Here is a 15,978-nt window from a genome sequence, read left to right as displayed (position 1 = left end):
CTTTGAATTTTTTGAAAAATCATAAAAAATTAATTTTTTCGAAAATCAAAAATCGGGCAACGACCGACTGTGGGCAGTACATTCAGCCATATTGTCAAAAATTTCCAGCCGGATCCTATGAAAACTGTCGGAGAAGATAGACTTTGAATGAACCCTGGTCGAAAACAATAAAAAAAAAACGAAGTTCGTTATATCTCAGAGACTATGAGTCAGATATACATGAAACTGGTATGGTAGGTTTATGGTATGTCCTAGTTCTTCTTCTTCTTCTTCTTCTTTCGGTTGCTCCCTTTAGGGGTCGCCACAGCGGATCATGCGTATGATCCGCATCGTGATTTGGCACATGTTTTACGCCGGATGCCCTTTCTGACGCAACCCTAGTCACCTCTTACGACACAGGGATATGGTACACCTATTTTAACCGGGGGTATCCACCGGGCCCAGTACACTGGTACTCATTTCGCCGACCTCGGAAAGATGACAGGCTGAGTCAACCCCCTGGTGTATTAATTCAGTGGCCCAACGGGGCTTGAACTTCAGGACCTTTCGGATGCCAAGCCGCTGCCCTAACCACTGCGCCAACACCAGGCTCATGGTATGTCCTAGTTATGTGTGAGAAAGAACCGTTGCTATGGACCCCTCCGTTGCCTCGCAACGGCCGAAAAACCTCTAAATGTGGGGGTATTTTAACGAAAAAACAATCTGCGGCATTAACCCTTGAAGCTGGAATCATGAATTTTCTTGTGCTTAATCCTCAGGTCATTCCCCATAGAACGGGCCCAATCGCGTCAGGTTATATTGGGTCGTCGACTACCCATGTCCACCTACCGGCTTGTTGGGTAGTTAATCTCGTCGAAAAAAAAAAATCTCAAAAAAATTTTTTGAGATTTTTTTTCTACCCTTATTACACTGAACAACAAATTTCAAAATTTTTTTTTTACTGGAGATGTGTAAAGTGATTAAGACTAATTTGGGTACGCTGATTTCAAAAATAATAACCGTTTTGCTGTATCACGTCAGGATTTTCAGGAACAGAAATATTCCCATTGCCTAGAAGTCAGGATTTCAATGAAATTTACATATGTCTTTAACATGTCTATTTCGTACAATTGTTGTTAACTTGTGTTATATTTCTTTCTTTCAGATAAAGATGAGTAGGCATTCCTGTACCAATCATCCTGACAACTTCTGTTATGTCTGTGGTCGGTATACCAAAAAAGATCAACAGCGAAGTATATCTACAGCAGTGAAAATGAAGGCCGCCTACTTTCACTACTTCGGGTGTAAGGTGGGGGACCAAGAACAGAGCTGGGCACCACACATCTGCTGCACAAGCTGTCACACAACCTTGACTCAGTGGTTGATGGGCAAGCGCGCGAGCATGCCATTTGCGGTGCCCATGATATGGCGTGAGCCGCAGAATCATCATGATGATTGTTATTTCTGCTGCACAAGCATCGCCGGCTTCAACAAGAAGAATAAAGGTCACATCAAGTACGCTGACTGCGTCTCTGCTCGTAAACCTGTGCCTCATGATGACGAGAACCCCGTTCCAACACCTCCAGCTTATCAGAACATAGCTGTAAGCAGTGGTGAAGAGGATGGTGATGATGAACCTTTTGAACCCGACACTCAAGAATCACACCTTCTGAACCAGGGAGACTTAAATGATCTTGTAAGAGATCTCTCGCTGTCAAAGGCGAAGGCAGAGCTGCTTGGATCAAGGCTGCAGCAGTGGAATCTACTTGAACCTAACACCAAGATATCCTTGTACAGAGCACGTCACAGAGACATGGCTGAGTTCTTTGAGATGGAAGACACGATGACATTCTGCAGTGACATCAACGGTCTGTTGAAAGAACTTGGGTGTGATCACGATCCTGCAGACTGGCGCCTCTTCATCGACTCGGGGTGGAACAGCTTGAAGGCTGTTTTGCTCCACAATGGCAACGAGAAACCATCAGTCCCACTGGCTCACGCGTTCGGCATGACAGAGACCTATGAGACTATGCGGCAGCTGCTTGATTCCATCAAGTACAATGACTTCAACTGGCACATCTGCGGAGACTTGAAAGTGGTGGCGCTGTTGTTAGGGCTGCAGTCAGGCTACACGAAATACATGTGCTTCCTTTGTCTCTGGGATAGCAGAGACGACAAGAATCACTGGACGAAGAAAGATTGGGAAGAGCGAAAAGAGCATGTACCTGGTCGACACAACGTGAAGCATGTCGCCCTTGTCGACCCAGCCAAGGTTTTCCTTCCACCACTCCACATAAAGCTCGGCTTGATGAAAAGTTTTGTACGGGCAATGGATCTGAATGGGCGTGGGTTTTTATACCTCAAGGAAAAGTTTGGCAACACCTTGTCGGAGGCCAAGATCAAGGCTGGTGTCTTTGTTGGACCGCAAATCCGACAGATTATGAAGGACGAAACTTTTCCGACAACTCTAAACCCCAAAGAGCTGGCAGCGTGGAGGAGCTTCAAAGCTGTGACGGACAACTTCTTGGGGAACGAGCGCGCGGACAACTATGAAGAAATAGTGCAGCAGCTGCTGGAGTCCTTCAGGAAACTTGGCTCCAGGATGTCCCTGAAAATCCATTTCCTACACCAGCACCTGAACTTCTTCCCTGACAACTTGGGAGCAGTCTCGGACGAGCACGGCGAGCGATTCCACCAAGAGATTTCACTCATGGAGACGCGTTACCAAGGGCGGCACAACCCGAACATGATGGGCGATTTCTGCTGGTTCCTGCATCGTGAAACTGACACAGAGCAGCACAACGCAAAGCCAAATGCCTAAAGCATTTTTAATTACATTCTAGTGGACTTTTTCTGTAATTTCTATAATTTTGAAGCATTCATGATGAAATAAATGAATAAATGAATTTTTGTAAATTTCATTGAAATCCTGACTTCTAGGCAATGGGAATATTTCTGTTACTGAAAATCCTGACATGATACAGCAAAACGGTTATGATTTTTGAAATCAGCGTACCCAAATTAGTCTAAATCACTTTACACATCTCCAGTAAAAAATTTTTGTTGTTCAGTGTTATCAGTATTTCTGTCGACATGTTTGTTGGGTAGTCGATCCAGTCGAAAAAAACAAGTTTTTTTTTTGATCTATCCTTATTATCAGTATTTCTGTCGATATGTTTGTCTGTCTGTCTGTTGGGTAGTCGATGTCGTCGAAAAAACTTTTTTTTTCAAAAAAAAAATTTTTGAAATTTGTTCTACCCTTATTATCACTTTTCCGTCGATATGTTTGTCTGTCCCCCTGTTCGATCCAGTGCTCCGTTAATATAATGGCGATTTCGAGGAAACTTGTTTGGTAGGTTCATACCATGACCTAGTTGTGTGCACATGAGAACCATTGCTATGGACACCACCGTTGCCTAGCAACGGGACTTTGAAATATTTGAAAAATCATAAAAAAATTATTTTTTCGAAAATCAAAAATCGGGCAACGAGCGACTGTGGGCAGTACATTCAGCCATATTGTCAAAAATTTCCAGCCGGATCCTATGAAAACTGTCGGAGAAGATAGACTTTGAATGAACCCTGGTTGAAAACAATAAAAAAAAAGGAAGTTCGTTTTTTCTCAGAGACTGAGTCAGATATACATGAAACTGGTATGGTAGGTTCATGGTATGTCCTAGTTATGTGTGAGAAAGAACCGTTGCTACCGACCCCTCCGTTGCCTAGCAACGGCCGAAAAACCTCAATGTGGGGGTATTTTAATGAAAAAAACAATCTGCAGCATTAACCCTTGAAGCTGGAATCATGAATTTTCTTGTGCTTAATCCTCAGGTCATTCCCCATAGAACGGGCCCATCGCGTCATGTTCTAATGGGTACTTGACTACCCATGTCTACCTACTGGCTTGTCTGTCTGTCTGTCCCTCTGTTCGGTCCAGTTCTCCATTAATACAATGGCGATTTCGATGAAACTTGATTGATAGGTTCATAACCTGACCTAGTTGTGTGCAAATGAGAACCGTTGCGATGGACACCACCGTTGCCTAGCAATGGGACTTTGAAATTTTTGAAAAATCATAAAAAAATTATTTTTTCAAAAATCGGGCCATGAGCGAATGTGGGCAGTACATTCAGCCATATTGTCAAAAATTTCCAGCCGGATCCAATGAAAACTCTCGGAGAAGATAGACTTTGAATGAACCCTGGTCGAAAACAATAAAAAAAACGAAGTTCGTTATATCTCAGAGACTATGAGTCAGATATACATGAAACTGGTACGGTAGGTTCATGGTATGTCCTAGTTATGTGAAAAAGAACCGTTGCTATGGACCCCTCCGTTGCCTAGCAACGGCCAAAAAACCTCTAAATGTGGGGGTATTTTAACGAAAAAACAATCTGCAGCATTAACCCTTGAAGCTAGAATCATGAATTTTATTGTGCTTAATCCTCAGGTCATTCCCCATTGAATGGGACCATCACGTCAGCTTCTATTGGGTAGTCGACTACCCATGTCCACCTACCGGCTTGTCTGTCTCTCTGTCTGTCTGTCCCGAGCATAGCTCCGTGGATTTTGATCCGATCCTGATAAAATTTTGGTGGGAGGTTTATATCATGATCTAGTTGTGTTTTCCTGAGAATGGGCGTGGTGCGCCCATTATGGGTGGAGCCACGCCCAAACAACTTGTGTTTTTAAGGGGTAGCCAATTTCAATTTACATCTTCTCCGAGGGAGTTTGTCGAATCTGGCAGGGATTTCGGTATTTGGTTAGCCCAATGGCACCTGCATAGCCCCACGGAGCTCGATTTTTCATTTTCATACCAAGGTCAAGGTCACAAGGTCACGAACTTAGAAAATTGCGAATTTTAACGTAAAAATCCATCTTCTCCGAGGTGGTTGATCAAATCTGGCAGGGGTTTGAGTATTTTGTTCGCCCAATGGCACCTGCATTTCCCCACAGAGCTCGATTTTTCATTTTCGTCCCAAGATCAAGGTCACAAGGTCACGAACTTAGAAAATTGCGAATTTTAACATAAAAATCATACGACCACCCAAACTTTGAGAGCAAGGATGACAATATTTTTTATGCATAATCTTGAGGTCATTCCTCACCTAAAGTCTCGAAACCATTTTGCTCCATCTCAAACACCTTGCCCGTGGCGCCCCCTTCTAGTTTGTTTTTACGCTGATTTCATCAAAGTATGGATAATCCGAAGAGTGCGAAATGCCATATAGCCTATATGACGTTATATTGTTCCTGGAATGTTCCAGAGGAAGTTTTGCACCAAAGGTCATAATCCTTGACCTTTGACCTTTAAAGTTCACAAAGGTCAAATTTTCAAAGTTGTGGGAATCGAACCGGGTTTTCGACCTTCTTCGACGAACTAACTCCAATAAGCTATAGCACGTATCCTGTTTCGTTATTTTAATGTCCACAACATTGTTTTGTGACCTTTAAAGGTTATGCAAAGGTCAAATTTTGAAAGTTGTTGAACGAAACCTGGTTTTCGACATTTTCCAGCTAATAACCTGTCACTCGTACCACATCATGTTGATCATTTTTATAACTTGGTCAAAAATTATCACATTGTCTCATCCTTGACTTCTGAAACAATCTAAATCGTCAAATACCGCTCATGAACCATTGTCGTTTTCAGACTTGTTTATTTTAAAATCATTGTCAGTTAATCGACAGATAATAAACATTTTCCATATTTAAACATAATTTATTCCTTTCATAATGAAGCTGTTGGATTTTTGTGGCTGGGGTCTCGTCAAAATATATAATCTCTGTGAACCGGCAGTATTATCTGCAGAGGGTTTGACCTTGTTGGTTGAGCCAGTGAATGAACCATAAATGTTGAGATCTCACCCTGAATGTACCTAAATTATAAAAAAAAACTAAATAAAAATTGGAATAGTTTTTAAACCTTGGTTTTCCAGAACCTATTGCATACAACTTTAGTATAAGCCTGGTGTTGGCTTAATGGTCAAGGTGATTGGCTGAAGATCTTCGGGTCTTGAATTTGAGCCCATGTCGTTCTGATAAATAACACCAGGTGGGTTGACTCAGCCTGTCATCCTTCTGAGGTCGGCAACACGAGTACCAACTTATTGGAAACAGGGAGCACTTATTGGAGAACATCAACGGCACTCCCAGAAATTATGCAACCAGCAACCATAAGCCTACATACAAAATAATAATAACTTTAATATAAGACTGATCAGGAGGACGAGAGGTGAAAAAGAAATATAAGAATGCATGCTCACCTCAATTCTCCATCCAGAGCTCGAATTACTGCAGCAAAGCTTCGACTCGTCTGATCGAGGTATAGGTAGCAGGTTCGCAGAGTATTGCTCATATTATTCTGCACAGACACATCAAGATACATTCTACAAAAAATTGTTTGGCTGTTTAAGGATGAATAAACTTGACAAAGGACCTTTTCTCAAGGCAGTAGGTTAGACAGGCTGTTATTTGCAATTTGGGAGCATATTGTGTTGCTGAAAATGCTTCTTATTACCTCCGCCACCAAAGTTGGATGGAGGTTGTTTTCACCCCTGTTTGTTTGTTTGTTACTTGCAAAATCGAAGATTTTTCAAGTACATTGGTCAGTCGATTTTGTTATTCTGTCTGTCTGTTTGTCTGTCAATCGCCTACAGGTCACAATTCCAAATTGATCGTCATGAAACTTTACGAAGTTGCAGAGGTAGTCTCAACTGAGAAGCCTATTGATTTTGAGGTCAAAGGTCATCTTGAGGTCAACTTTCTAAAATCGTCATTTTTCAGCCGATTAACTTGAAAATTAAACAGCAATTGCAATGTGCATCACTGAATTGGGGAACCAACTATTTTTGAGATAAAAAGATCAAAGGGCAACTCAAGGTCAAACTTCTAAAATCATCAAATTTCATTTGAAAAATAAATTTACATCCTTTTTACTTGAAAATTAAACAGCAATTGCATATTTCATAATGGAATTGGGAAAGCAACGACTGGAGGTCAAAAGGTCAAGGGTCAACTCAAGGTCAAACTTCTAAAATCATCAATTTACATCTGAAAAATAAATAATTTTCATCCAATTTACCTGAGCTTTGATTAAGATCGTCAATTTTAATCTTAATAAAATGGACAATTTGATGTATCCATGGCAGCCTTTGGAGAGGGGGATGGATTTTGCAAGTATTGTGCTCTGCACGACGTCTTTTTCTTGTTTGTTTGATTATTTGTCAATACAGAACTTTAGTGTTTTTCTCTGCAACCGCTTGTCGGACTGAGACGAAATTTTCACCATAGGAGTGACTACTCATGTAGAATGTTTTAATGATAAATATGACGCCATAATGTCACGTGGTGTGACAGCCATGTTGTAAAAACGGGAAAAAAATTGGACTTCTGTGTCTCTAAAACTGAACGAAGGAAAAAATTGAAACGAGGCACATGGCAAGTACTTCTCATGGGAAATAAGTGATTTTTATGAACTCATACGTGCCTTCATTATGACGTCATAATTGCATATGTAGAACACTACATCCGATCAGTATGAAAATTTTTGAGGGTCATCTTGGGATAAATTGGTCCACAGAAAAAAAAAATTGATGATGCCATCAGTCACGTGATTTGGCAGCCATATTGTTTAAAAAAAACAACTTCAAAAATCTTCTCTGAAGTGGCTCCTGAAATCCTGTTTGGCTGCTGAATTAACACCAGGTGGGGTTGACTGCCTGTCATCCTTCCAAGGTCGGCAAAACGAGTGCCAGCTTGCGGGTATCCTGTGTCCGAGTGGCGACGCGTCCGGGATTGCTCCCAATAGTGAAGGAGACTACTTAGGAAGCACCAATGCTCTGTACAGAGTATGGTCCCGAAGGATGGATTGACAGGTGCAAACGTTATTGGGGTGCGTTTGGGTGCATGCGTTATCAGGGTGTGTACAGGGGCACGTGTTGTGGGTGTGTAAAGGTGCATGCGTTTAATATGGAGGTGTGTATAGGTGCACGTGTTTCATATGGAGGTGTGTATAGGTGCACGTGTTTCATATGGAGGTGTGTATAGGTGCACGCGTTTCATATGGAGGTGTGTACAGGTGCACGCGTTTCATATGGAGGTGTGTACAGGTGCACGCGATTCATATGGAGGTGTGTATAGGTGCACGCGTTTCATATGAAGGTGTGTATAGGTGCACGCGTTTCATATGGAAGTGTGTACAGGTGCACGCGTTTCATATGGAGGTGTGTATAGGTGCACGCGTTTCATATGGAGGTGTGTATTGGTGCATGCGTTTCATATGAAGGTGTGTATAGGTGCACACGTTTCATATGGAGGTGTGTATTGGTGCACGCGTTTTATATGAAGGTGTGTATAGGTGCACGCATTGAATATGGAGGTGTGTATAGGTGCACGCATTTTATATGAAGGTGTGTATAGGTGCACACATTGAATATGGAGGTGTGTATAGGTGCACGCATTGAATATGGAGGTGTGTATAGGTGCACGCATTTCATATGAAGGTGTGTATAGGTGCACGCGTTTTATATGAAGGTGTGTATAGGTGCACGCATTGAATATGTAGGTGTGTATAGGTGCACGCATTGAATATGGAGGTGTATAGGTGCACGCATTTCATATGAAGGTGTGTATAGGTGCACGCGTTTTATATGAAGGTGTGTATAGGTGCACGCATTGAATATGTAGGTGTGTATAGGTGCACGCATTGAATATGGAGGTGTATAGGTGCACGCATTTCATATGGAGGTGTGTATTGGTGCATGCGTTTTATATGAAGGTGTGTATAGGTGCACGCATTGAATATGTAGGTGTGTATAGGTGCACGCATTGAATATGGAGGTGTATAGGTGCACGCATTTCATATGAAGGTGTGTATAGGTGCATGCATTGAATATGGAGGTGTATAGGTGCACGCATTTCATATGAAGGTGTGTATAGGTGCATGCATTGAATATGGAGGTGTGTATAGGTGTACACGTTTCATATGAAGGTGTGTATAGATGCACGGATTGAATATGGAGGTGTATAGGTGCACGTGTTATAAAGGTGTGTATAGGTGCACGTGTTATAAAGGTGTGTAAAGGTGCACGTGTTATAAAGGTGTGTATAGGTGCACGTGTTATAAAGGTGTGTATAGGTGCACGTGTTATAAAGGTGTGTAAAGGTGCACGTGTTATAAAGGTGTGTATAGGTGCACGTGTTATAAAGGTGTGTATAGGTGCACGTGTTATAAAGGTGTGTATAGGTGCACGTGTATGGCGTACAGAGTGAGAGGGGGTTGAGACAGAGACTCACCATGTCCGTTTTGGGAACGAGTCCATTGCAACCCCTCATCTTGAACCACAAGAGGTTGAACACTTCCTCGGGGTGTCCCAGTGACTTCAGGAGATCCATGACGTTAAAGTAGGATTCTCCACGCGCCCAACCACAAATTTTATAATATTTTACAAACAAGACTCGAAGCTCAAAGAAGATTATCGAGTTACCAAGGAAACAAGCAAACATCTATCAAGCCAGATGAATGAGGGGCAAGAGGAATGAGAAACATGGTATAAAATATTCACTTCATGCTGGACGAAGCTTTTGAAAACCCAAATTTTAAAAGGCCGACTCTCGGACACACACGCCAGTCAACGGAGCCTTTTGATTGGTCAGAAGGGCTCGTTCGATAATGACGAATTTCTGGGAGAGCCACGATCAGTTCATGGGCGTATTAAGTGTGGCATTCTTCATGCAATGTTTCCCATTTCATAAATGTATTTTACAAAATCGAATTTAATCACAATGGACATTTTAAGGAAATAATCATTCATTGGACAACAACTTTGCAGCATTAGCCTCTGCTGGATTTTGTTCTTGATTTTGTTGTTCCTTCATTATAAAAAGTATTTTTAACGTATGTATTTGTATATACAGTATATATTTCACCCACTGCAGCCGAAAGTGTGTGTGTGTGTGTGTGTGTGTGTGTGTGTGTGTGTGTGTGTGTGTGTGTGTGTGTGTGTGTGTGTGTGTGTGTGTGTGTGTGTGTGTGTGTGTGTGTGTGTGTGTGTGTGTGTGTGTGCGCGCGTGCGTGTAATGTGTCGGTACAATATATATATATATATATATATATATATATATATATATATATATATATATATATATATATATATATATATATATATATTTCCTGAGTTCAAGCCTCATTTCCAGCTAAATAAATTGACCAGGGGGTTAACTCAGCCTGCCATCCTTCCGAGGTCGGCAAAATGAGTACCTGCTTGCTGGGATGACTGAGTCATTCGAGTATCCTGCGTCGGAGTGGCGACCCGTCCAGGATTGTACGCAATAGCCAAGGAGACTGCTTCGGCAGCACCAATGCTCTGTACAGAGTATGGTCCCAATGGGAATATATATATATATATATATATATATATATATATATATATATATATATATATATATATACATAAATAAACATGCGAAATGCATATTTATATTTATACAGACATAAATAAACATCTAATATATGAATGTATATATTTGTATACAGGGGGCTGCAAAAGTAGTTATACACTAAGGATTATACCAGTATTACCAGTATTATAATAGTGGTGCTTGGATTCATTTAATACAAGAATTCATTTAATTCATAGATTCATAATTAATATGAGAATAATTGATATGCTTGTATAATTAATCAATAAAATACATTTTGTGCGCACGTTTTGTTTTTCATCACTGTATACCTACTTTTGCAGCCATATGTATGTATATATGTATATATATATATATATATATATATATATATATATATATATATATATATATATATATATATATATATATATATATATCCTGTGTACGTATGTATATATATATATATATATATATATATATATATATATATATATATATATATATATATATATATGAGCCTGGTGTATACATATATATATATATATATGTATATATATGAGCCTGGTGTTGGCGCAGTGGTTAGGGCAGCGGCTTGGGATCCAAAAGGTCCTGAGTTCAAGCCCCGTTGGGCCACTGAATTAATACACCAGGGGGTTGACTCAGCCTGTCATCCTTCCGAGGTCGGCGAAATGAGGACCAGTGTACTGGGCCGGTGTATACCCCGGTTAAAATAGGTGTACCATATCCCTGTGTCGTAAGAGGCGACCAGGGTTGCGTCAGGAAGGGCATCCAGCGTAAAACATGTGCCAAATCACAATGCGGATCATACGGATGATCCGCTGTGGCGACCCCTAACGGGAGCAGCCGAAAGAAGAAGAAGATATATATATATATATATATATGTATATATATATATATATATATATATATATATATATATATATATATATATATATATATATATATATATATATATATATATATATATATATATATATACACACACACACACATAAATATACATATACTACATGTATGTATATGTAGATATATATATAGATATATATATATATATATATATATATATATATATATATATATATATATATATATATATATATATATATATATATATATATATATATATATATATATATATATATATATATATGAGCCTGGTGTTGGCGCAGTGGTTAGGGCAGCGGCTTGGGATCCAAAAGGTCCTGAGTTCAAGCCCCGTTGGGCCACTGAATTAATACACCAGGGGGTTGACTCAGCCTGTCATCCTTCCGAGGTCGGCGAAATGAGTACCAGTGTACTGGGCCGGTGTATACCCCGGTTAAAATAGGTGTACCATATCCCTGTGTCGTAAGAGGCGACCAGGGTTGCGTCAGGAAGGGCATCCGGCGTAAAACATGTGCCAAATCACAATGCGGATCATACGGATGATCCGCTGTGGCGACCCCTAACGGGAGCAGCCGAAAGAAGAAGAAGAGATATATATATATATATATATATATATATATATATATATATATATATATATATATATATATATATATATGTGTATACATATACATACAAAAGTAAACATATACTCTCTCGATATATATGTACATATACATACATAAACAAACATACAGTATATATATTGTTGCGGATTCGCGCCCGCCGGCGTGCGAACGGACACGTAACTCGAATCGCGGCACGTCGCCCACCGGACGGACAATCCAGTCGTGACCCTCTCGGACTAACGCCGGGAACCAGTCACGGGTGGACATTTCGGTCTCACCACGATCGTGCCAATCGGCCCCAGCGTGGGATAGGGTTGCTCGCCAAATTCGACCTACCTAAGTACCCACACGGAGGGTAGACCGGGCGATCGCACCTCGCCGCAGGTCGACTTCGGACACGGGCCACTTTAAGCGACCCGTTCCTTACGATCGGGATAACCGAGCGGTGTTATTCGTCGGCCTCGACGGTTCGATTAATTATCGGGCGTTTTAGCCCACGACCAACCCTTTACGTGAAGCAAGATGGAGATTCAATGAAAGAAAAGACGAAGCGAAGCGGGAAAACAGTTCAACAATAAGCACATTTATTTCGCGATGAACGGAAAGCACACATATACAATTCCACCAAAAGCACATGTAAAAGAAGAAGACAATGCAATATCACACAAAAAGCAAATGCAACAATGCAGATCTAACCGACTACCGGGCACACGGCAACACATACAATTTTACTTCACAGACGGCGCCGACAACACATATTCCCAAAGCAAAAGAAAAAAGAACCACCCTCCAGGATGAGGCGGGCCTGGGGCCGAGACTGGGTCGGGCCTACCGTCTGATGATGAGACGCAGAGCGGCGGTGGCGCCTCAACTCCGCGGGCCTCGCGGACAGTGTCTGGTAGGGGGTGGGAAGGGGACCCCCTTTGTCGCACTATCTCAGCGCGGGGGGGGGGGAAACAGGAGGGGGTTGCTGATGCTCGGGGGAAGGAGGATATCACCCTGTCTCGGGTCCCGCGGCGAGCATCTCCTCCTCGACCTCGGTCGCGTTGCTGGCCTCTCCCTGTGCAGCTCCCGGCACCGACACGAGCACCCCCTCGTCCGCCTTCGCCGCCGTCACCTCTCCACAGCTCCGCCTACTCGCCCTCTCCGTCTCCTCTCTTGGCTCGTCCCAACTCTTCACTCTTGACTTCTCCCACTTCTTTCCAGCTCCACCGACGACTCTCTTGAACTCCGCACAACTCCTCCGCACAACTGCTTTTACTGACGAACGCAGCCGTTTATATAAGCCCCGTGGCTTCGCTCTTTCACCCTTGACCCTTTGCCTCCGACCCTTCACCTCTCTAACTGGCTCCCCATTGGACCGAGGAAAAGTGGGCGTGAATGCTTTTTGATCCATGAATTTGCATATAGCGACCGCCCTCCAACGCCCTGGAGGCGGGGCCAAATCGCCCCTTGCTCACCGATTGGACGGAACAAAAGTGGGCGTGAGTCGTTTTTGATCCGTTTTCTGCGGAAAGTCCGTGATGTTTTTGAATACGCTGCTCGGTGCGTGCCCTGCACGAGTCCAGTATCGGTGCCCACGAGTGGCGCGAGATGGTGTGGATGCGATGGTGGCGAATTGTGACGGTAAAGGTCATGGCTGTTGTTGTGAAGCGGCGTTGCGGTTGGTGGTTGTTGTTGTGAGGCGGCGTTGTGGTTGGTGGTTGTTGTTGTGAAGCGGCATTGTGGTTGGTGGTTGTTGTTGTGAAGCGGCGTTGCGGTTGGTGGTTGTTGTTGTGAAGCGGCGTTGTGGTTGGTGGTTGTTGTTGTGAAGCGGCGTTGTGGTTGGTGGTTGTTGTTGTGAAGCGGAGTTGTGGTTGGTGGTTGTTGTTGTGAAGTGGCGTTGTGGTTGGTGGTTGTTGTTGTGATGGCTGTTGAGACGTGGTTGGTGGTGGTAGTAATGGTGGCTGGTCCAAAATAAAGATAGTAAAAGAAAAACGGCTATCCTGAAGAGTCGCAGCCCGACTGAATGACATTTATTCCCTCTAGACAATGGGTTTGGGCCTAGCTACACATATACTTACAGAGATATCTCACCGAAGGGACCTGAATGGTGGTTTGCGAATTTGGTCAACCACAACACTACCCCCTCCCCTTTTTACAGACTCGTCCCGAGTCGTCAAATTTTTGTGTGCCATCATGTGTAGTTTTCCCCTAGTACATTTTACCTACGGATCCCTGAGTGCGACATTCATGGTATTCATGTCCCCAAAATAAATAACCTGAGGGCTGAGTAACTACCTAAACAAACTCACTCACACGGACGACTAAAATAAAATTGCCGGCGCTAGGACAAACTTGCCGGGGGCGCACTCATATTTACAGTACATCTTACCCTTAACTTACAAATTTTACACTAAACCATGGCCCAGGATCACTGAACTCTGCAAAAAGAAAGCAGTTAACAGGGAGCCAGGCTGCTCGCATGCAGTCTCTGACTCAAACAATGCCGGTGACAGGGAACGTGGCCGGCTGCTCACACGCAGTCCAAGGCCTTCCCTTTTGAACTGAACGCAGTGAAAAACAACGGTGCATGGGCCGCACAAACGTAGTCTCCGTGCCAGCTCAAGTGGCACACGCAATGAACACAACGAATGGATGGATGAATGGTTTGAACTGAACGCAGTGAACCACAACGGTGCATGGGCTGCACAACGCAGTCTCCGTGCCAGCTCAAGTGGCACACGTAATGAACACAACGAATGGATGGATGAATGGATGCAGGCAAACACGGTGCACGGGCCGCCAGTGCAGGCCCGTGTTGTAGCTGCCAACAGGGCAGTTCTCGCAGCTTGCAAACTGTTGCCTTGATCCTGGCGCACATGGCAATGAACAGGGGGGCAAAGCAAAAATTGAACGGGGGCTGGTGAGCAGGGGCAGTGGGCATGGCATGGCAAAGGCAGCAGGCAAACACAGCCCGCAGAAGAAGGCCGCTGCAGGCAAACACAGCCGGCAGATGAACTGGCCGGCACAGGCCTTGAAGAAAAACAGCCAGCCGACAGATGAAGTGGGCCGGCACAGGCCTTGCAGCACAGCAGCTGCAGACGATCCAGCCGGCACAGGCCTCGCAGCAAAACAACAGCTGCCGATGAAGTTGGCCAGCCTTTGCCGTTCCGTGGAGGTTGGTGGAGGGAGTGCGGTGGTGCTGGCCACTTGGAAGGCGGGCTCGGACCTACCTACCTGTCTCCCTCCCAACCTATCGCCTTTGCCTGTCACTGTACATACCCACTCCCTTAATTTGTCAAACCCCAATTTAGCCCCAACTTATTTTTTTGTTGTTTTTATTTGTACTTCTTTTTTACTTCCCCACTATAAATCGTCCCCTAACCCCCTTTATCGTCTTTGTTCGGCTAACCTATCCTGTCACCTAGCCTACTCCCAACCCCTACGTTCCCTTCCCGGAGGGGAACAAGGGAGAGCTAGCGTCCTGTGTCGAGGCCAAACGAAGCCTCAGAATGGCCTCCCCAGAGTTCAGCGATCTATAACACAAAGTGGGCCCAGCGGCCCACAACGAGAGCGAGGGGATGGATGGTGCGGAGGGGTACACTTCCTATCTACCCTAACCATTTAACTGTTAAACTACCCCGGGGCTTTCAACAAGCGCCTCTCGCTTAAACTATTGGTTCTAACAACCCAGATTCCCGTCGCCTGTGTTGGTGTCCTCACAATTTCGGGCCTCGCTCCCCAATTTTCTCTCCGTGCCCTCACACGGTCTCATGGCTGGGACACGTGGCTCCCTTTGGCAGGCACGACCCTCTGCCGAATCTCCTGCTATGGCACCCCCGGGCACTACACTGCCTCCGAGCCTACCAGCTCCCTAACACCGGGGAGTGCCCCCCATGGCACCTCCCCTGAACCGCACACGTGGCAGGCTGGCTTCCCAGGCCCCTTTCCGAGGGTCACCCGTGCCCACAACACTGCCCACGCGGCTAATGGCGCCCCGGGCCCCCGCACCCAGCAGGCGCACCCGTGCCCACTACGCTATCCCGGCCCCCCATGGGCCCTTGGCCTACCACGGCCGACTAGCCTGGTGCCCGGGGTA

At 44.0% G+C, this 15,978-nt stretch overlaps 1 protein-coding gene across 1 annotated transcript in view; it reads right to left on the bottom strand.

Moving 5' to 3' along the window:
• The window catches only part of FDFT1 (farnesyl-diphosphate farnesyltransferase 1), a 60,598-nt gene extending 50,989 nt beyond the window's left edge, over positions 1–9,609 (bottom strand). The window contains exons 1-2 of the mRNA XM_085881477.1: positions 9,277–9,609; positions 6,246–6,343 (exon numbers count right to left, since the gene is read on the bottom strand). Coding sequence (XP_085737603.1) covers positions 6,246–6,343; positions 9,277–9,486 — 308 coding nt within the window. The 5' untranslated portion in view covers positions 9,487–9,609. The remainder of the gene's footprint in view (positions 1–6,245; positions 6,344–9,276) is intronic.
• Between the last annotated feature and the right edge of the window lie 6,369 nt (positions 9,610–15,978).

This window comes from Eptatretus burgeri, chromosome 5 (assembly GCF_056783735.1).
Source record: "Eptatretus burgeri isolate ZD-2024b chromosome 5, Ebu_testis_v1, whole genome shotgun sequence".
NCBI classification, from domain to species: domain Eukaryota; kingdom Metazoa; phylum Chordata; class Myxini; order Myxiniformes; family Myxinidae; genus Eptatretus; species Eptatretus burgeri.
The sequence above is the reverse complement of the archived record's forward strand: the minus strand, read 5'-3'. Positions and strand labels throughout refer to the sequence as shown.